Consider the following 21,577-nt stretch of genomic DNA (forward strand, 5'->3'; position numbering starts at 1 on the left):
TTTTATTTTAGGTTTTTTTTTTGCAAAAAAAACTATCTGTCAATTCATTTTTTTTTTTTTCAAAAAAAAAATGTCTGTCAATTCGTTTTTTTTTTTCAAAATAGTACCAGATGTCAAAAATAATATATGTACTTCGTTGCATACGATTATTTTGAAGTTTGTAAAATATTGGTGTTGACAATTATTTCTTCCAGTTATTTCGATATATTACACAATATAAAATTTAATTAAAATTATTGGTTCGTTAGATATTTTAAGCAAAATATCTCAAATATCCCATAGCTATGGTAAAACACCAGCCTTTAAATTTGTTTAAAAGAGTCCTTTCTGCAATTCTCGGTGTTATTTTCTGTATAACAAAATGTATTTAAATTCGATATCTCTACCGGTCTTGAGGTGGGGACTATGAAAAAAGCTTACCGAACGTACGGATGAACGGACGTACGAATCTACGTAAGATGGTACCTGGATTGAACCCAAAACTTCTGTCATGACAGTCCTACGCACATAATATCTCACCACGGGTAGTACTACTAAAATTTAGTAACAATTAATTTTCAACTCGAATACCATTTTTATCTTTTTTGATAAAATTGTTGTTTTTAACAGTAAATACATTATTTATAAAAATGCAAAGGTCAGTTTTAAAAAAAAATTCAAATCTATACAAAATATTACATACAATTATTAAAAACTAATATTTAATTCGAATATTTTAAGTATAAATTAAAGTATTGACTTCAAAACTAATTCATGTAAATAAGATAATTTGCTTTTCTTTTTTTTAGAAGAAATACAAACTTTATTGTGACTACAATTGGTTTTTGACTAAAACCTCTTGAACAAAAACAGACATTGAAATCAAACTTATTTTATCATATAAAATAATGTTATAAACGTTTAGTTAATGTTTTGAAAGTTTTTTTTATACAAAACACGAAAACCTAGAAAAAAACGAAAACCTTTAGGAAAATGTTTTCGTCTCAAGAAAGATTTTGACTTCTAAGTTTTTTTTTTATCATACACACGTTTTGTTAAGCTTTCATACATTCCGAAAACCGTATATGACTGGGAAGTTATCAGTGTGAATCACATCCCAGCCAGTTTCTTGCTTTTCAAAATGTTAAAGCATGACTTTTTAGCTTTCAACTTTAGTTTTAATATTTGATTTCATTTCCATTTCCCAACCTAAGAGCTTTAGCCTTTTGGTTTACCTTACACCAATTTTGTGTAGCCAAACCTATGAAAGCCAAGTTTGTATACACACTTGTTTTCCAACATTTAAATTCTTGGAGTAAATAAGGCCTGAAATTTATCTGAGGAAAGTATTTTAAATATATTTATCAAAATTTGACCACTAAATAAGCTCCTGCATAATAAGAATCTAGAGTAATTTGTTAATCATTTAAAATTAAGAACAATGCACAATCTTAAACCGCCTCTTAAATTTTTCAAAACATTGTACTACATTACATTTAAGCAAAGTGCACAGGTAGTAAATATACCTGTACCTGCATTATAAGTTTAAATATGAAAACAAAATATAAGATTATTAAAATGTAGAATTTACTGATGTTTGATTTGACAGAAACTTGTTTATTTTGTTACTTGTTTTGAATTTGGTAAGCAATGCATAATGTTATATGCAATTATAATAAAGTTGATGAACAAACTTGAAATATTAAATGTAATGTAGTTTATTGAAATTATCTGGATTATATTGTCCTAAAACAGTTTTAAATAAAATGTAGGTACATGTAAATTTATACAGATACGTAAGAGTACATTGGTCTTTCTTATCGTTAGATGCTCGTGACTTTAGATTTATTTTTTTTCCTCAATCTGAAAAATGTTTTTTTAATCATCTCATCTGAATATAATAATAAGATGGTTTGAGATCAATGAATTTTTATTTCCGCTGCAAAATGTTACTAAGTGAATAAAAATTTATAAATTTGAAAGTTGATACAATTTAGTCAATAATAAAATGAAGAGGAGGTTGAAAATCTGGTTGGTCATTAAGAAAGAAGTCTTGATAATGAGTTTTTAAATTTTGATTGGAAAAAGGGGATAAGGGTTAGGTTAATACAACTGATATTGTATTTAAATAGGTAGATATAGGGCAAAATTATTATTTTTAAAAATAATATTTCAATTTTTGTAAGATGTTTCCAAATGTTGCTCAAATCCTTGCACCGGTTTTTCAGTTTGCGATACATTCAAATGTAAACATCTTCAAGCGATGTTGGTAATTAAAATCAACAAAGGTATTTGCATGTACTTACCAGCTTGTTAAGCATAAATCATAAGATTAAACCTACATATCTTGGTATAACCTGAAATTTTTGTAACGGAATTTTCTATAGGTCAACAACAAACAAATCAACTATACGAGTACGAGTATGTGCACAATCTTAACCACTTTACAAATCAAATTCATCAAAAGATGCTCGCAATCATTTTGCATCCATTTTGACTTGTTTCATTTTCACTTCAAGAGCCTTCGACGGCGGGCGAGCGCGGTTTGGCGTTGCCGTTTTAGCTCGCGTCTCGCGTCTTCATCACTTCACCATCAACCATCGAATTTTCTGGTTTTCCCTTCTCTTTTCTTATTGTGTACCTACCTGCCTTCCAATCACACATTTACCACCTCCCTCACAATGAAAAGCTTATTGCATTCAATCATTTTATTTTTCATGGTAAAAAAACAAAAATTATAATATACCTTTAATAAACTTTATGAATAAAAAATAATTTATTAAAAGGTGAGACTCTTATTTCTGTATTTTTAATTTATTTTATAAAAATCGAATACTTTTTGCATTTTTATGGTTTTTGATTTATCAAAGTCGAAGTCTATAGGTGTGCTCTGTCTATGTCAGTTCTGTGCTTTTCGAGGTGAGGCAAAATAAAATAGTTTGAAGACCAATATCTTGTTCTTTGAAAAAGAAAAAAAAATGTAAAGTGCCTTGCACTGCTTACCGCCCGTCACCACCGTCATACCTCACTTGAATTTTGCAAAAATTGTTCTTTTGATATTGGATTCGATGCAGTATTGATCTTTAAGTGAACATCGTGAAAGGAATTATTGCATCAATGAAGATATGAATGTTACGATGAAGATACAAGATAAAGAATTTGATGAGAACACAAATATCACATCTTTAAAATATATGTATAGATTTTTATCGGCAAATATGTTCAGATTTCTATTGCAAGTTATGAGTTGTGTTGAGAAAAAAAAATCAAACTTGATATTTCTATCAAATTTGAAATTACTATTTAATTACTGAGTTCTGACTTTTGAGCCTTAACCAAAACAAATTTTTCTTTCAAATTTTAAAAGCCGACAGTATTTGTTTTTATATTTTTAGTACTTGTTTAAGTAAGCGTATTGGATATTAAAAAAATGGTAGATTCGATCAAGATATATGGCATATTTTTAAACTTTAAAGAAATAAAGCCTTGTTTTAAATTTATTTTCAAATTTAAACATTTTTAAGCTATTAACCGCGATTTCGTCTGTACAGAAATAGTAGTTCTAGTTACAGAATTAACATAGAACAGGGGCATCTCAAATTGAATCCTTTTATCTAAATCGTAATATAAGGTACTTGAAATACTAATTCTTCAAGGATGAAATCGCGGGAATCAGATAGTTAGAAATAATGGCATACACTAAAAAGATTGATACATGCTGTCTCAGGCTTTTGTGTGGGACTTTTTGAAACACACATTTTCTATCATACATTAAATAACGTGTTTTTTTTATTCCTTAGTCATAATGGCTCAGTAGAGTCAGTAATTCGAACAACGAACGAATGCCATGGCCGGTGAATGTGCCCATAACGAGATGCCCACTGATCCATATTTTCACATGAAAATTTCGTTTAGTGATGAAGGTCGGTTTTGGTTGTATAGATACGTTAATAAGCAAAATTGTCGTATTTGTAATGATCGTAATCAATAAAAGATGGAGGGGACCTACAGTTTATATGCCGAATTCAAACGTCAAGAATCACTCTTGGAGAATCTGTCAATTTCTCGCAAGAAGCAGTATCCGTGAAAAAAAAACTTTAGGAAGCACAGGCGGGCACATAATCCCTTACGAATTGTTAATTTCAAAAAGTCAATGTTTGGTGTGCTCTATTGTCAGATTAAATCATTTGTTCTTACTTGAAACCGGCAATAATATTACAGTTAATGGGGAACGCTGAAGAGATATGATTATTGTCTTTTTCGTGCTGAATTTTACTCTCTACTATTTGAAACATAAATGGACAGCAGAAAATACCTAGAGACACAAGAACTAAAAATAAATCATACACAACAATGTAATAAAATTACTTATTTCTAAATAAAACCAGTCGAAAAATTGCCAAATCGAATGAACTCTATTGCTTTGTTTCAAGTATTAAAACCCTATTCTATCGATTTTGTCCCAGCGTGTTGGTTAAAAACGTGTCATAACAAATAGTCGGTTCTAAATTGATATGACTAAGTCCTAGTACTTCTGTGACAAAATGAGTTGATACCGATTTGAGTAGTAATTCTAGAACTAATACTGTTCCTACCGTTAGGACTCTGTGAAGAAGTTTGTCGTAAGGATTTTGTTTCCAATACACATTCAAAAGTGTGGTTATTTTTAGAGAAGAGAACTGGTCACGACCATTAAAATTATACTGTAAGTACCTTCCAGTGTGATTATTTTCATTAACTTTGCTCAAGACTCAGAAGAAGTTAAGTTTTATGATCTTGTACAACAATTAAAGTAAAGTCGAAACTGTAAAATTGAAGTTGCCAAAATAAGTATTAAATGGCATTCCTTAATATCAGAAATGATACTTTTTAAATATTTCGCAATTAACTTGCTCCTCTTTATTTCTTGAGCAAACTCATTTTGACATTACGCTCTTTCCTTCTGCCTCTTTAAATAGTAAGTATTTAAAGTTGTAAGGCGGGAAAAATGACTTGTGACAAAAAAAGTTTGTTAAATTACATTCTTAAATCTTCGATGGAAAATTACTACAGACATTACTGAAGTCATCTTTATAAAACAGTGTGTTTTGCATGTTGTTGATTATTTAAAAAAGATTGAGTTACTTTTGCTAAAATATATTGTACTCAAACTAATACCATACTGCTTTAAAATTAAAATTGTATTTGTCTTTTTTCGAAAACCATGTTAGTGGCTTATCAAACTTTTTCACTCATGCATACATAAAAGCTCAATACCTCTGTTTTTACGAGTATTCACATGACTTTTTGAGTTTAAGAACTACATACCTAAATCAACATCTCATTATATATTTCAATGCAAATGTTGTTTTACTATCAATATAATGTTTTTCTTACATATATATATTAATTACATGAACATAAGTAGAAATACTTATAAGCTTGCAACCGGTGGTGATGGTGACGCCAAGCTTATCGTTCATTAACCCCTCAAGTAGAGAAGACGATTACAAAAAAAAATATTTTTCTAAGTATTTTAAATAAAGCACGATTTGCAATATCGTGTATTTTGTTCCGATTTTATTCACTTAAATTATGAAATGCACGAGCATTCTGCTATCTACGTAAAAAGAATTAAATTTAAAAAATAAATTAAACCACATTTAAATTATTCAGTAATAAAATTACTTTACTTTTGATTGACAACTGCAACTGACGGTGGTTAAATGCAAATACAGCAATAGTCAGTTTGACAGCTACACAAAATTTAAATCAGTTAATCTAAGCAAAATAATTCTATTTTACTGAAGGTATAGGGGCAAGGATCGATGTTTGACCTCAGCTTATCGATGTGAAAATTAATTAAAAAATATCATATACAAGAGTCTAAACTATTTGTTATTGAAGCTTCAAAGCATTTTAAAATGTTAACTTTTATGGTCATTTTATTAATTTTAAAAAAATTAGACTTTTCTTTTGATACCACGAATGTGTAAGAAGAGATATATTTTTTAATTTCAAATAAAAACTTTAAAAACTTAAAAATATTAAAGTTATATGAAAACTAAATATTTAAAAAAAGAATATAATTTGGAGAATAGAAAAATCAAACAAAGATATTTCTTTTGAAAAGATATATAAGTCGACTTGTGTCGTTTTTTAAATCAAAAAGCTCTGTGCTATCCGAAAATAACTTGATTGGTGTAGGTTTTTCTCATTCTTTCCTTGCGAGATCGCTTAATAAGGAAAAAACTACATAAAAGTTCAAGCTACCCTCTTGAAAGTCTACAAAAAGTTACTTATATTGTTTTTCCTTGTGGCCGCGTATATTATAAAAGGTACTTAATGGGTTCATAATACAAAAAATGCCATAATTGTTTTGTTCCTTTAACTCTTTTTCACAAATAAGTAAGTTGACCATCTGTTATCTTGTAAGTCCTTTTTTAAAGAGGACATTGATATATTCCTTTTTAATACATTTTTCTCTCTATATTTTTCTTTCAAACTTTTTGCTTAAAAAATATAAAGGACGAAAACTGACAAAGATTCGTTAAGTTTTGAAGTAGTTTTCATCTTTAAATCAGCCAACGAAAAAGATATCTTTTTAATATTTTCAATAACAGTTACACTAGATGCAATGTTAATAAAAATTCCAAATATATCTATGATTAGAATTTGTTTTTGTTTTAAAATTCTTATTGATAAATTTAATTTATCCTTCTGTCATCTTTAAAAGCGATTAATAATTTCAAAAATTCAATATATTTTTCTATAGCCTTTAAAAAAGGCACAACTGTTCTTAAATATTTGTCTGTCATTTAGTTGAAAACAGTAACTCTTTAATGGATTTTAATCATTATTTTTTGCATTTAATTTATTTGAACAACCAAAACCCTCAATTAAGGAACAAACATTTGTACTCGTAATTTCTTACCTTAACTGAAAAAGGCAGATTCTCTCATGCATCTTTATTTCCAATCATAGAAATAATATTAAATTTATTCTTTAACTTTTTCTTTTTAGACAAGAATTTGGGATTAATTGACTTTATTATTTTAGTCATTACATTAATTTACATGACGGCAGGAATTTTCTATAGAAATCTGCACCTCAGATGTTTTTGTGACGCAAAAGTAGCTTTTTATTTTTAAAATATTTGTTTTTATTATAACACTGGATGTTATAGCGAAAGATGTCGTAAACTAAGTAAGTTTATTAACTAAAATTCGGTTTGAAAAAATGCCAAGACACGTTTCTTTAAATGTGTTTGGAATTTTTAATATTCTGATGATACTAACCCATAACCATAAGCAAAGGTTTCAGTTTTTAGCATGCTTCACACAGGTTGTAGAGGTTTATTTTTGACACATGGGTTTATTTCAATATCATATACGTCTGTTTAAAGATATGAGTTACTTCACTGTGTAGTACCCGTGACATGATGGTTAGTGCGTTGGACTGTCTTGGTCTTGGCCATAGGTCTTGGGTTTGATCCCTGCCTATGCCATCTAAAGTCTTTTCACGGGTACCGCCTCTTGCGAGGAATTGACAGATTCTCCAAGAGTAACTTTTGTCATGAAAAAGTGCTTTCCCAAATTAGCCGTTCGGATTCGGCATATAAACTGTAGTCCCCTCCATTCCTGACAACATTACTCGCACACAGGAATGGTTGAGAATTTTAAGTCACTTGGCCCTAGTTCTCAACTGACTGTTGCGCCACCCAATTTAATTTACTTTATAGAATATGACTGCTGTCAACGTAAGTATGACATTTAACTCACGAATATCAATTCAACAACGGTCTCAAAGCTTAACATTTCACGAACTATCCTGAGTAGAATTCTACACAATGATCTTTTAAACTTATGGCTTACAAGGTATAATTTATCTGGACTCTGGCCGAATCGGACACCGATTTTAGGCAGAAATCATCAATTTTGTTTTCGAGGAGCCATATTTTCTTCTTGGATTTTACGTCAACAACTCCCATCTCAAGTTATTATTCGTTTTTGCAATATTAATTTGTTGCCTTTTGAAGTAGGAACGTTTGAACCATAATACAAACATAATTAATTATGAACTCCTTGTATTTGATCCACTCTTTTGTTTTCAGTATTAACTCCATATCAAAATTTTGAAAAACCTGAGTTTTAATATTTAAATAATTTTATTATTTAAAAATAATAGCGCAAAATTTTAAACAGTCTTTTTTTAAGCAATAAAGCCGACTCTAGTTAAAGGAGTTCTATGTTTGAAAATGTTTGAAACTAATGAACCTATTTTACAAAATCACAGTATACTTCTGTAAAAAGGCTTTAAAGTATACTTTACATCGTTTAAAATTATCAAAGAGTCAACCTATATTGTAAAACTCATTTTAAGAATCGGCTTCCATTTTTAAATAATTTAAAGTAGCTTTAAATGTTTAAAAAATTGCCCAACTAGATTCAAAAGTGTAAAAAAATATAAAATTAAAATGTCTAAAACCTTTGCAGAATTTCAACACAATACGGTTGGTCACCGTAAATAATAATTCTTATCATAATAATATGTATAAGGTACCTACATTTATATTAAATTCCCTTTTATGTAGGTACTGGGTAAAACAGCTGATAAACACTACCCATCACGTGATACCCTCTCAGGGAGAAAATAAATACATGTCAAGTTTAATTTTTTTTGTTTTGTTGTTGTCGTCACCGACTACGTCTCGCCACAACTGGGAAATCTATGTTAACATATGTAGACATATACCAACACTGTCTGCTCATAAATTAACAATATAATCGAATTAAACATTTTGAGATTGAAACAAATTTATTTATTATGCCAAGTAAACCCAGGGTTGGATTAGTTAATGCGTAGAATACATCAGAAGAATTATTTGCTGTCAACCTTTTTCAAAACCATGGGGTTTCACGTTTTAGGATTTTTAAAGCTGATTTTGTCTTATTCCCTTTTTTAAATTATGAAGTTTGAAAAATGCATTTGCTTGCATAAATATTAAGTAAATTAAAACGAGTATTAATAAGGTATCAAATTTTTTACCAGGAGGAATACGTTTTAATTATCTTTTAAGTTCAAAGTCCTTTAATTGCATACACCAAAAAAATCCAATTTCGAAATCCGAGAAGTTTAGCAGATACTTCGTAATCCAAAACAAATTCACAATGGAAACTTTGTAGCCCTCTTCAAATTTCCGCCCTTAGAAGATTCTTTCTGTCACAATTAGAATAATCCGCTATTGCACGTGAATCTCAATCTTAAATATCTACTGCTCACTGACTCCATACAATTTAACACCAAACAAATAACATTTAGCACTCACCGCCTAGCGGGTAGAAAATTAATTTCGCAGTCGTAAATCTTCAGCTTTGCGAGCAACAAGTATCTAGTAAAAAGTAAAGTCAAGTCGAAGAAAGCTAAGCAAAACCAAAAACACAAAATGTGCGCTTATCTAACTATCAAGGCTGAATTCGAGAACCAATTAAATCAGCTGTTAGCAGTTAAGAAGGAACGAACTTTGTTGATGACAGATGACCGTTACAATGAATTAGTACTAGAGACCAGAGAAGCCATTGAACGCAGACGTTATGGCTTAGAATTGTCAGGGCTGCACTATCGTCGATTGAAAAGATTTGACATAATCACAATTGATAGTTGTGATAAGTTGATCCAGCGAAATGAAAATGGACAAGAAATCACAAGAGCTATACACTATTGTAAGGCAAGTGATATGTTTGAGGCTATTCATAGTGCTCATTTAAAAATTGGTCATAAAAAAGAGAAAGGAATGGAATTGGAGTTGAAGAAGATGTATTGCAATATCACACGCGAGGTAATAGCCATCTATTTGAAGCTGTGTCAAACTTGTGCTTTGAAAAAGAAATATAAGGAAACAACATCGAGTACTAAGGTCGATGCTCTGCCTGAGGACTTGAACTCACGTTGCCAGGTTGGTTCGAAAATTATTTTTTGCCGAAAATAGGCTTTCCTAAAGTATAAAAATAAAAAAAACTTGTAGATTGGTATAATTGACATGGAGGTGGAAACACATCAGGGATTTAGATTTGTATTAAACTATCAAGACCATTTGACAAAATTTCTGATACTGAGACCGTTAAAATCGAATGGTTCAGAGGAAGTTGCTGAAGTTTTGTTCGATATTTTCTGCTTGATAGGAGTTCCAAATGTGTTTATGTGTTCAAATGAGGACGGATTTTGTGAGATGGTAAGTTAAGTTTAACATGAACAATAGAAGTATCTTAAAATGAAAACTAATTATATAGTTTTTGAAAATAGCGTGGAGTTTCATTAAACGACTTATAGAAAGTTGCTTAGCAAAACATAAAGTATTTATTACAAAATCTTGAAAAAAGTAATTTTTCCAGAAGAGATTTTCTGGCTTTATTTCGGAGAGTAAAATTTTGTGGTAATTTTTGTTGGCCCATAACACATTTTAACAATACTTTTACAATGATACCTTTTGAAGAAAAAAAACACTTCGTTTAAATTTTACTTTAGATTCTCAAAAAGCTCTCAGAAAACTGGATGGTTAAACTTATCAGAGGTGAATTCAAACAAGAACCTATTCAACGAATTTCTGAAGATATTTTTCACACCATTGTCAGCTGGATATCACATAATGACTCAAACAACTGGACTTCCTGTTTGGGAATCATTCAAAGCTTAAAAAATCGCTGTTTTAATCCATCAATAAAACGTACACCGTTTGAAGCTCTTTTTGGAAATCGGCAATCGAGTTCCCTATTGAATAATCACGTTAATAATTTTCAATTACAAACCGAAGGCGAACTAAGGCTAAAAATAGAAGAATTCAAACAAAAACTAAACGAAGTTAGTGAAATTCGAAAGGAAATAAGCAAGAGCCATAATGATGCCATGATGATGATGAATTATCAGAAAAACTGTGATAAAATTAAAGAATCTATTAAGTGTCTTAATTGTGATAAACATTTGACATCGGAAGTGGTTTGTTGGAAATGTAACGGACCATTACATTTTAATTGTGCTTTGACAAATGATAATTCAGAAAATTCTTTTTGCCAGGATTGTGCGAACAAGACTGCTGTACATGTTCTGAGAAGAGGCCATAAACGAAAGGTGAATGATATTATTGGAGTAAATGAAACATTTTATTCTGAACAAATAAAAGTACCTTTAAATTAAATAAGATTAACGTATTCACAGTAGCAATTTAAAAGTAAATTTAGAAAATACTTATTGTATAAAAAGATCGGACTTTTTGCTTAGCAAAGAAACAAATTTTGAAAACTATAAATTCACAAACTTCTAATTTAAAAAAAAAAATGATATGGTTTTTATTTTGTCTCGACTTCAAATTTTCTTTTAAATTTTTTTTGGAGATTATTATAAGAGAAAAATGTTTAAAAGGTTTTTATTCATCTTTTTTTATAATTTATAGGCACTTAAGGGGTAATAAGTACCCTTTATATGTATTTTTATATTTAAACACAGTGCGAGCATTAGGAAAATAGGGAAAGATTTAAGAGGAGATACCGGTGCACATTGGTCTTAAAGTTCTGAACATCAAAATGTTAGGGAAAAACAGAGTTGGCAAAGCATTCCACATTCTCGATGTCCGATTTAAGAAAGATTCTCTATACATGACAGTACGCCCGGAATTGAACTCAAGGGTAAACTGATGAGCATTCCTGGAAGTTCAAGTATTACGGCTGAATCGTTTAAAGAGTGGAATGCAACGGGCTAATTCGATAACACATTGTTTTGTAAAAATATCGATAAAACAACGAAAGGCATGAAACATTGCGGCGGTGTTCTAGCAATGTAAATGGTTCGATTATAGTTCTATCGACTGTCATTTTTAAAACATTTTATTGTATTCTATCCAAGAGAAAAATAATATAATCACCCATCGAAAAGTTAGTAGGAAGAAAGTTTGTGGTAAATTATTTGGGACGGCTTTTATTTTGTCACTTTCTCAATATAACATCGACATAGAATGAAAACCAACTTGAGCTCATAATTTTTGAGGCAATACCGTCAGGCGCTAACGATGTGTTTTCTGTATTTATAAAACAGTACTCCTCTGGGTTTATGGGATTTTGGAAACTTTAAGTTGTAAAAAGCTCTGACATAAATAAGATTTTTAGTTTTAGGAAGAAAAAGGCAATTTCAAGTCGATATTATTTAAACTATCAGTGAAAATTGCTTTAGCTAAAACGTAATCTTGGCAAATGATATACAAAATTTTAAGAGTTAAAATTCACCTAAGCTAAAAAAAGGAGGTCACACAGGCTCAACGAAGTTAAAAAATTATTATCACCACAAATATAAAGTGTTTTCTGTCTTATTGTTTATTGACTGTATGCGATATTAAACAATTGTTCTAAACTTGTTAGTATTTAACGAAAGAGACACAAAAAGAGTATTACACTAAATCAAAAACCTAAATTGCAATTCTTCGACTTAAGACCTTTACCTTACGCCAAAGATAAAAAAAAATGCAAGGGAACACGCACTGAAATTGTTTAGATTTACATTTCGAAAGACTTAAGCGATTTGCGTCCTCGTAAGGCACATTCTATTTGGCAATAATAAAACGGTTAGACGAATTTGTGCAAGTGGATGACGAAAAACATTAGGAATACCGTATTTTGCATAAAGGCGTTTGTTATAATGATATTAAAGTTCAGCTAAGTAATTAAAATCATTATTATCCAGATCTTCAGTATTTAAATCCATTTTTACCTTAGAAAACTGCATTTGGAACTCGGAAACTCGAACTGCTATAACCTTACTTATTTAAAAACAAATTTATTGCTGCGATTAAGTATATTAATAGCCGGAATTAAAAGAAAGCAGAGAATTGAAATTGTTTAACGTGTTCTTTCTTGAGAGGTAAGGGTTTTGACAATTTTCAAAAGTCAGGCCTTAAAAATAGTATTCAAGGAAATATACAATTTGATGATGAAAATGGAAAGGATATGATGAATAAACACTCATTGATTTTTCTAAGAAATACGTATTTTTTAAATCAAAATGAAAGTTTTTATTGAAAACTCCTTTCCTAAGCTATTTTAGGTAATCATTTAAAAAGAAAGATAATCAAAGTAGAAAATATGAATATTATCCATCTGCATTAAATTTGATTCTATCTATCTTTCTACTATCTTTTCATTTGTAACACTGTAATATCAGCCTCGGTTTCGACTTCGTTTAAACTGAGCTTCAATATCAATATTTTGTAGTGACAATACTGAAAATGATTGCTTGTACTTGTTTTTATTTGTCTACTTAAGTCCTGCGCATTTTTAAACGGTGATTTTTTAAGAGCTTGAGAACTTTAAAAAAAAAAACGCATAAAATTTGCAAAATTTCATCGATTCTTTATTTGAAACGTTAGATTGGTCCATGACATTTACTTTTTGAAGATAATTTCATTTAAATGTTGACCGCGGCTGCGTCTTAGGTGGTCCATTCGGAAAGTCCAATTTTGGGTAACTTTTTCGAGCATTTCGGCCGGAATAGCCCGAATTTCTTCGAAAATGTTGTCTTCCAAAGCTGGAATAGTTGCTGGCTTCTTTGTGTAGACTTTAGACTTGACGTAGCCCCACAAAAAACAGTCTAAATGCGTCAAATCGCATGATCTTGGTGGCCAACTTACCGGTCCATTCCTTGAGATGAATTGTTATCCGAAGTTTTCCCTCAAAATGGCCATAGAATCGCGAGCTGTGTGGCATGTAGCGCCATCTTGTTGAAACCACATGTCAACCAAGTTCAGTTCTTCCATTTTTGGCAACAAAAAGTTTGTTAGCATTGAACGATAGCGATCGCCATTCACCGTAACGTTGCGTCCAACAGCATCTTTGAAAAAATACGGTCCAATGATTCCACCAGCGTACAAACCACACCAAACAGTGCATTTTTCGGGATGCATGGGCAGTTCTTGAACGGCTTCTGGTTGCTCTTCACTCCAAATGCGGCAATTTTGCTTATTTACGTAGCCATTCAACCAGAAATGAGCCTCATCACTGAACAAAATTTGTCGATAAAAAAGCGGATTTTCTGCCAACTTTTCTAGGGCCCATTCACTGAAAATTCGACGTTGTGGCTGATCGTTCGGCTTCAGTTCTTGCACGAGCTGTATTTTATACGGTTTAACACCAAGATCTTTGCGTAAAATCTTCCATTTGGTCGAATAACACAAACCCAATTGCTGCGATGGGCGACGAATCGACATTTCACGGTCTTCAGCAACACTCTGAGAAACAGACGCAATATTCTCTTCTGTACGCACTGTACGCATTCGTGTGGTTGGTTTAATGTCCAATAAAGTAAACTGAGTGCGAAACTTGGTCACAATCGCATTAATTGTTTGCTCACTTGGTCGATTATGTAGACCATAAATCGGACGTAAAGCGCGAAACACATTTCGAACCGAACACTGATTTTGGTAATAAAATTCAATGATTTGCAAGCGTTGCTCGTTAGTAAGCCTATTCATGATGAAATGTCAAAGCAAACTGAGCATCTTTCTCTTTGACACCATGTCTGAAATCCCGCGTAATCTGTCAAATACTAATGCATGAAAATCCTAACCTCAAAAAAATCACCCTTTATAAGTTATACTAATATTTAATTCGGTAATTTAAAGCTCTGTTCACTAATTTAATCAAAACATTTGTGGCAACCATGCATATCACCTTGATTTTATTTGACCTTGTAATATTTATAGAAATGGAAATAAATAAGAGCCTTAATATTATAAAATAAGAAACAAAAAACTGATAATTAATCTTATCACAAAAGTTCTTTTAGTTAGCTACATTGATTCAGAAAATAACTTCAACAAAAACAAGGTGCATTATTATCGTTCCATTTAATCTTGACAAAGTCATTCAAAACAAGTTCTTTCAAAAACAATAAGTTAAGAAGTAGAATAATAAAAGCCAACAGCAACAGCAGCTGTGTACACTGACTGTGTACCAAATTTCTTATATAAAATTTATTTATTTAAATATATTAAAAATATCAATAATTACTACAATCTTATTTCACTACGATATTGATACTTTTTAAGTTAAATTTTCTTCATATGGTGGTGTGTAGCATATATGTAGGTATCAATAAAATTATAAGCTATTAGTAAACAATAATTACAATATTTATCTTAACAATTTAAAACTGCATAAGAAACAGATTAAGTAAATTACTAACAAACTTTACATATTGCATATTCAGAAAAAACTATAAGTTTTGTTTACAGTTTCTTGTTCTATGATTTTTTTTGAATACCGTGTCGTAACAATTTTCATTCAAGTCTTCAAGAATGACTTAAAAAAAAAAACTTGTAATAATGGGCGTTTGAAGGTCGTTGGCAAAGTAAAGCAGTCACATAGTCATTCCACGGCAGTTGGTCGCTGGTGCTGCTTGGACACCTAAGAGGACGGAATAAGTGCATTTAGGCCACTATCATAATATTGGGGCTCCTTGGAAATAAACCATATCTTAGGGGATAAATGTCAATGAATACCAATAACTGCATAAAAATGTTTCACCTTTCTTGATTTTTCGCTTTTTATACTAAAGCCATGTCAATTTTATAGTTTCCAAAATCATAAGGTAGCACGGTGTTGCTAAAAATTCCGTTTCGGGCCACCCAAACAAACAATTGCAAATTTAAAAGAAAAGTTTTATGGCCGTGTTATATCTATAAGACATCAATCATTACGATTGGCAACTGAAATCTAGTAAATAATCTCCTTCGGACTTTTTGCTTTTAGCCATGTGAAAGATTAATTTTACGTTATGGCTAAACAATCAATTAAAGACCTTATAAATGGAATTCGTGGGGTTATGCAGGACTTACAGTCGGAAGCGTTTTCAAAATGTATGTACTTTAACCACCTGTATAGGAAAGCTAAATTTGTTTATGAGCTTCAAAACCTGAACAAGGCGAAAAAGGACAGGGCTCATTAAAATTGTTTGGAGTCAGCAGCAATGAAGGTCTTCATCTTTCCATCCTTAATACAGTAATTTGTTCTTCAAAGTTCAAATGTGAAGAAATATATCAGAACCAGAACTTTTAAACCGATTTTCTTCACCGTTAACAACAAAAGGCGCTTCATCACCTAATTTCAGTACTGTAACTTTGCACCATTCTAGACAATATCAAATGATATCGAAACCTTGATGCCGTTTGCTGAAAGTCATAACCAAGAGTTTGTATTAAAATGTATCTAACATATACATAAACATATCTACATATGTATATTTGTATCGTTTGCAAGGGGAGCAATTAAGCGGGTATGTAGAATAGTATTCTGTAAGTAAGTGTGTTCTTGTAAATATAACTACATCCGAACCCGACGTTGTTGGCCTAAAAGAGAAAGGCCTATTGCATGGTATTCTAGAAAACGTAGGTATATCTATTAACTAAACCAAGGTCATTTAAAAATTATGTTGATAAATATTTAAGTTTTTATTTTTGTATTTTGTCTTTAATGCGTTAATTGACTGTGGACGATGGTAAAGTAACAGGTTTACCTATAATATAAAATAAATCTTTCAAAATAAACCAATATGCATACGAATTTTCAAAATTAAAATTGATTTAGATGTAGAATAAGGTAACATTAAGGAGTATACTTTACATAGCTTAAGCTAGAAACAATGGTTTTAATTTAAGTTGGAATATAAACTATTTAAATTTTGTATAGCAAAACAAAAGTGAAGGGTAGATTTTCATAGTTCAAGACAACAATAGTGATTTAAATGTTGCTATTTTTCCAATTTTTAGGCTATTAAGCAATTTCCGGCTAAAGTGGAAAAAACGCAACGTCCATAAGTTATAATGATGAATAATTTAAAAAAAATAATTCTTTTGAATTTAAAATATGTAATTATTTAATCGATTTGTTTGTGGATTTTGTTCATGAATTATTTGTATGTGTTTATTTTTCTGCTTTTACAGTACCTAGAAAATCCAAAATGTTGAAATTTGTTTGATAGAATTTTTAAGATTTTTAAAAACTTATTTAAAATTATAGTTTTTTTAAATAATGCCAGCTAAATTAGATTAATCAATTTTTATGTGATATTTATTTGATTTGAGGCTGTATGTCCTCAATGTTTTCACGAATTCCATCTTATAGACCTTGGATCTATTATGAAACTTAGAAAATTGACTTTAACAGGATAGATAAAAAATGTTATAACTTTAAAAACGAGGTTTACTAAACTCACAGTTCCTTATAAAAATAAGGATATTATTCGTTTTACATCCTACAGTCCTACAGTTAAGTACATTTCAAAAAATGTTTGTAATGTACAATGTGTATACAAACAGAAACGTTTTTGCTATTAATTAGAAAAAAAAGGGAGGCTAGGATCTGACCCACACCGATAACTTTTCATCTGTCTTTCGAATTTTTTTTTAAGTTTAAAAAGTATTTATAACAACATCTTGTGTAAAATACAAAATTTTAAGTCAATATCTTTCTTTGTTCTCATAATACTTGAGTCGGAAACCATTTCTCAACAGTTTTTTGTTGGTTTTGTTAGTTTTTGTGTTTTATAAAATGTATTTTTTTTAATAAGAAATTGTTAACAAAAATATCTTACATATACAAAATTATTTTGATTCAAATGTCTGTTTTTGATCCTAAAACTTTTATTCGAAAACCAATTTTTAAAACAAAAATTATCTTATGTTAACATAAATATTTTGCAGAAAATTAAAAAAAATTGTATGTCAATCCCTTTAATTAATCTCGAGGAATCCGATTGGGCCAACAGTATAAAAAAAACTGCCAGTTCGATTTTTGTAAAAATTGTACTAAATGTTGGCAAATTGTTGGCAAGATATTCTAGTCGAAATAGTAATTACTTTGTTAGATTTTTCATTTTTTGTCAAAAGAAAAACTGTTACTTCGATGATTCTTAAATACTTACCAACATTCAAAAAAGTTATTATTTGAGGCACATTAGTTTGCATTTAATATTAATTTTATGTTCAAAAAATATTTAAGGTGAAAAATATACTTGTTAATTTTTTTAAATTTGTTAAGACAACGTTAGTTAAGTTTTTCTAGATTTTAGCAATTTTTAATCATGTTACGATGTATAATATAAATTTCAATTGGAGTCATTGGCGTTATTGGTCTGAAAGATATTTGCGATCAACTAGATTTTTCACTTTTTTTTAAAATACATACCTCTAATTGTTATTTGCAAAATAAAAATAATGATTTGAATTTGTGTAAACACAGACCAGAAATATCTCAAAAAACATTTTATTTAGGTTCTGAAAACCTCGAAATGACGAGAAATTTCAAAATTTTTGCAATAACTTCCTATGTAAAATTAATAATTGCGCAATATCACTAGGAACTGAAAAACAGTTTAGGGCTTCCTATTGATTGAAATGTTAATTCTTTCTAGGCCATGGAACCCATCTTATTAATCGAATTCATTAACAAAACTTTGCGAATTCAACCCCGCAAATGAGCGAAAACTATTAGCAAAAGCTAGAGTGAACAAATAATCGTTATATACATAATATTATTATTGAAAGTATGTACTTTTGGAAATTTAAAAACAAAATATTATTGTCAAATTTTAACTCTTTCACGCATATTGGTTCCATTTTCTCAAAATGTTTGAAGAATTCCATTGATTTGTAATTGTTTATTCTGTTAAATTAAAGCTAAGCTAAGATTTCATTCATTTGATTGCTAACATCACGTTAAAAAAGTTACTTTCCTTCGCTATTTAAAAACAACAATAAACTTCCGAAAGACTAAAATAAAAACATATGTATGTATGTATTTGCGTAGATAAACAAAATAATTAGTTGTTAGAAAACTTTCGTTAATTTAATGCCAGCTTGCTAAATCGCATGAGATAACTTTGTGTAAATTTATCTGAAAAACAAAAAAGCTTTTGTATTATTTTGTATTTACTAGTTGCATACTTTTAGGAATTAAACACAAAATTGTCTTAAATGTTTGAACGTCTTTTTATCTTTAAGCTTATGAGTTTATTTTTAAAAATATAATGTGCTGAGTTGGAATTATTGATGAATTAAAGTAAATCATTTAGATTTTGGTATTTTTGTGTATTTCAATGATAAAGAGATTTTGGTTCAAGAAGTAATAGTTATACAATTTTTGAAACCAATTTTTGATCGTTTGCAAGAAAATTCAAGTGTTCATTTATTTTATCGGGTGTATGGAGTTTCTGATCATAATTTATTTTTCAATAAATATTATTTTATTAAATTAAAAATAAAATGTTCTATTTTAATATTTCTAACTGTAAAATAATATTGTATATTATTTTAAAATGCAATACTATTGCCTAGTGAGTTACAACTCTCAACCTCTGACCGAGTCAGGGACCTAGAATTCTTATGCCGGAACCGAGCTGCTAATCAGAGAATTTAATGACAAGAATTACTCCTGTAAACAAATTCAATAAATCAACACAATTAAACAAAATTATTACAAAACTTCAAAACACAACTTTCTGATCAAATCTTAAATCAGGGGCAAGAATTAACATCATCAAATTAGAGCTGAAAAATTAAATGAAATATTGATACTAATTTTTGTTTTAATTTCTAAATTTTGCACGATTCTTGCATCCTCTATTTAAGTCATGCCTCCATCAAAACGGGCAGTTTTTTAGAAGTGTGATATTCAATTTTGAAAGTGGGCAGTTTTATTTGCCATTTCACAATGAATAGATTAACTCTTGAAAAATTTGTGTAAAGCGTACAAATTTTATATCAAAATAATGGTTCGTTTTGTGTGGCTCAGCTAAACTGTCAATTTATTGAAGGAAGCTTTTGGTGAGCGCATTATCTCACTACTGTGGCGTGGCCTTCAATATCGTGCCATTTAATACAGTTAGGACTATTTTTTGTTAGGTTAAGTGAAATGGTTAGCCTACTAGAAAATATTCGTCCAGTTATTGCTGACAGGGATCGAATAAGGCTCTGCGGCTGGAGTTTAGTATAGCCATTAGCCGTGACAGCTACTTACCAGAAAGGAATTTTAAATTATAATGCAAACCCTTATCTTTATAATAAAGCTAAATTATTTAAATTATTATTAAAAAAAACATCCTTTACATTCGATACTTAAAATGTAAGCCCTAAGAAAGACAATTGATTTTGTTTCCAAAATTGTATGTCAACTAAAAAATTTTAAGAATTCATTCTTACTTTTCTTAGTTTGCTTTCGATAAAAATCTAAAAATCTAATTCAATCAATTAAATCAAATCAAAAATTATTAACTTTTTACAATGTAATAGTTTATCAAATGTCTTACGCTTCATTGTTATAAAAAATTGTATCAAAGCTTTCCAAGTAAGTCATATGTAGGTACACATTTGTAGGTACTTTCTAGTGTCAATTAAAAAATGTTTTTAATATAAAATTAATTATATGCACTTAAAGTTTTTATCTAAAAACTATTTTAAGTGCAGCAAAAATGTCGATTGAAACTAAGTATCAATTTCCTTTTTTTGCAGATTATAATTAAAGTACACAATTTGGTTGTTTAAACTTGTTTTTATTATTTTAAAAAAATATGTTTTTATTACCCAAAAATAAGGAGGAATTTTCAAATTCAATAATACGAGACACTGTTTTTTGGTTTTTACTTATATACAAAAATATGCAAGCAAATACGTGAAGAAATGTTAAAACCACATAATATTTTATATTTTAATAATTAATATGCTTCCGTATTAATAAATAAAAATGACTATCAAAAGTATAGGTAAGCAATATTTTGTATCAAATTTTGAAAATGTTCCGAAAAATACTTATTTTACCAAATTAAAATAAATTAAATTCAAATACTCAAACAAATTTAAACAAAATTGGTAGTTAAGATATTGAACATAATATAAATAAAATAAATGAAGTTGATATTGAAGCGACAATTTCTGACGAAAATATTAATACTCGTACCTGGTTAATTCAGCAAAATTAATCAAAATATAAGTTTTCAAGTGTCCTTGAAACTTTAAGATACAAAATGGAAATTTTTAATTCACAATCAAAGATAATTATATCCGTCTGAGTTGAAGTTATTTTAAAATGATTGTTTATCTTTTTCTTTGAATTGCATTTTGTTGCTTCAAGAATTGATATACTTATTATGAAGGTGCTTCCCGTTAAAAGACACAAAATCTAATCAATAACATTTTCTTTTGTCTTCACTATCGCCGATTTGATATACTTACCAATAGACTAACAGTTGAATGTCGATAAAAATGTTTGAGTTTTATTTTTGTTTTTATTTTTTAATTCTTACTGATGGGATGGCAATTTTGGTTAGCTTTGTTTTTGTTTAGTATAATACCACATTTAAGTTATGAAATCTTAACGAAGACGCACATGTGTGCTAAGTGGCAAATTGCCAAATTAAAAGAAACAAACACAAAAAATAAAAAAACAAAACCTAACAACGCAAAAAACAGATCTTGATTCATGTGACGGATAAAAAAGTATCTATAAACACGTAAACACTTAGGTTAAAATTTGTTTTAAAGATAAGAATGGCAGCCAAAATGTGTTTTAAGTATAAGTTTTTTTTTGTT

General features: G+C 29.5%; 2 protein-coding genes across 3 annotated transcripts in view; one reads left to right on the plus strand and one right to left on the minus strand.

Annotated features, from left to right (window-relative positions):
• The window catches only part of LOC129952662 (terminal nucleotidyltransferase 5C), a 132,529-nt gene that overhangs the window by 93,803 nt on the left and 17,149 nt on the right, over positions 1-21,577 (minus strand). The gene's annotated exons all lie outside the window — the stretch shown is intronic.
• Positions 9,305-11,275, plus strand: LOC129952664 (KRAB-A domain-containing protein 2-like). 2 transcript variants are annotated; one of them, XM_056065413.1, is made up of 4 exons: positions 9,305-9,913; positions 9,983-10,189; positions 10,483-10,963; positions 11,029-11,275. In XM_056065413.1, coding segments are annotated over exons 1-4 (1,200 nt in total). In that variant the 5' UTR covers positions 9,305-9,403; the 3' UTR covers positions 11,031-11,275. The 2 variants fall into 2 exon arrangements, with proteins under 2 accessions (XP_055921388.1, XP_055921387.1); XM_056065412.1 differs by having other exon boundaries at positions 10,483-11,275.

This window comes from Eupeodes corollae, chromosome 3 (genome assembly GCF_945859685.1).
Source record: "Eupeodes corollae chromosome 3, idEupCoro1.1, whole genome shotgun sequence".
Taxonomy (NCBI): domain Eukaryota; kingdom Metazoa; phylum Arthropoda; class Insecta; order Diptera; family Syrphidae; genus Eupeodes; species Eupeodes corollae.

Coding starts and splice junctions, on each gene's coding strand:
- LOC129952664 (XM_056065412.1), top strand. CDS start 9,404: ATGTGCGCTTATCTAACTATCAAGGCTGAATTCGAGAACCAATTAAAT. Junction 9,914..9,982: donor ACTTGAACTCACGTTGCCAG/GTTGGTTCGAAA, acceptor AAAAACTTGTAG/ATTGGTATAATTGACATGGA. Junction 10,190..10,482: donor AGGACGGATTTTGTGAGATG/GTAAGTTAAGTT, acceptor ATTTTACTTTAG/ATTCTCAAAAAGCTCTCAGA.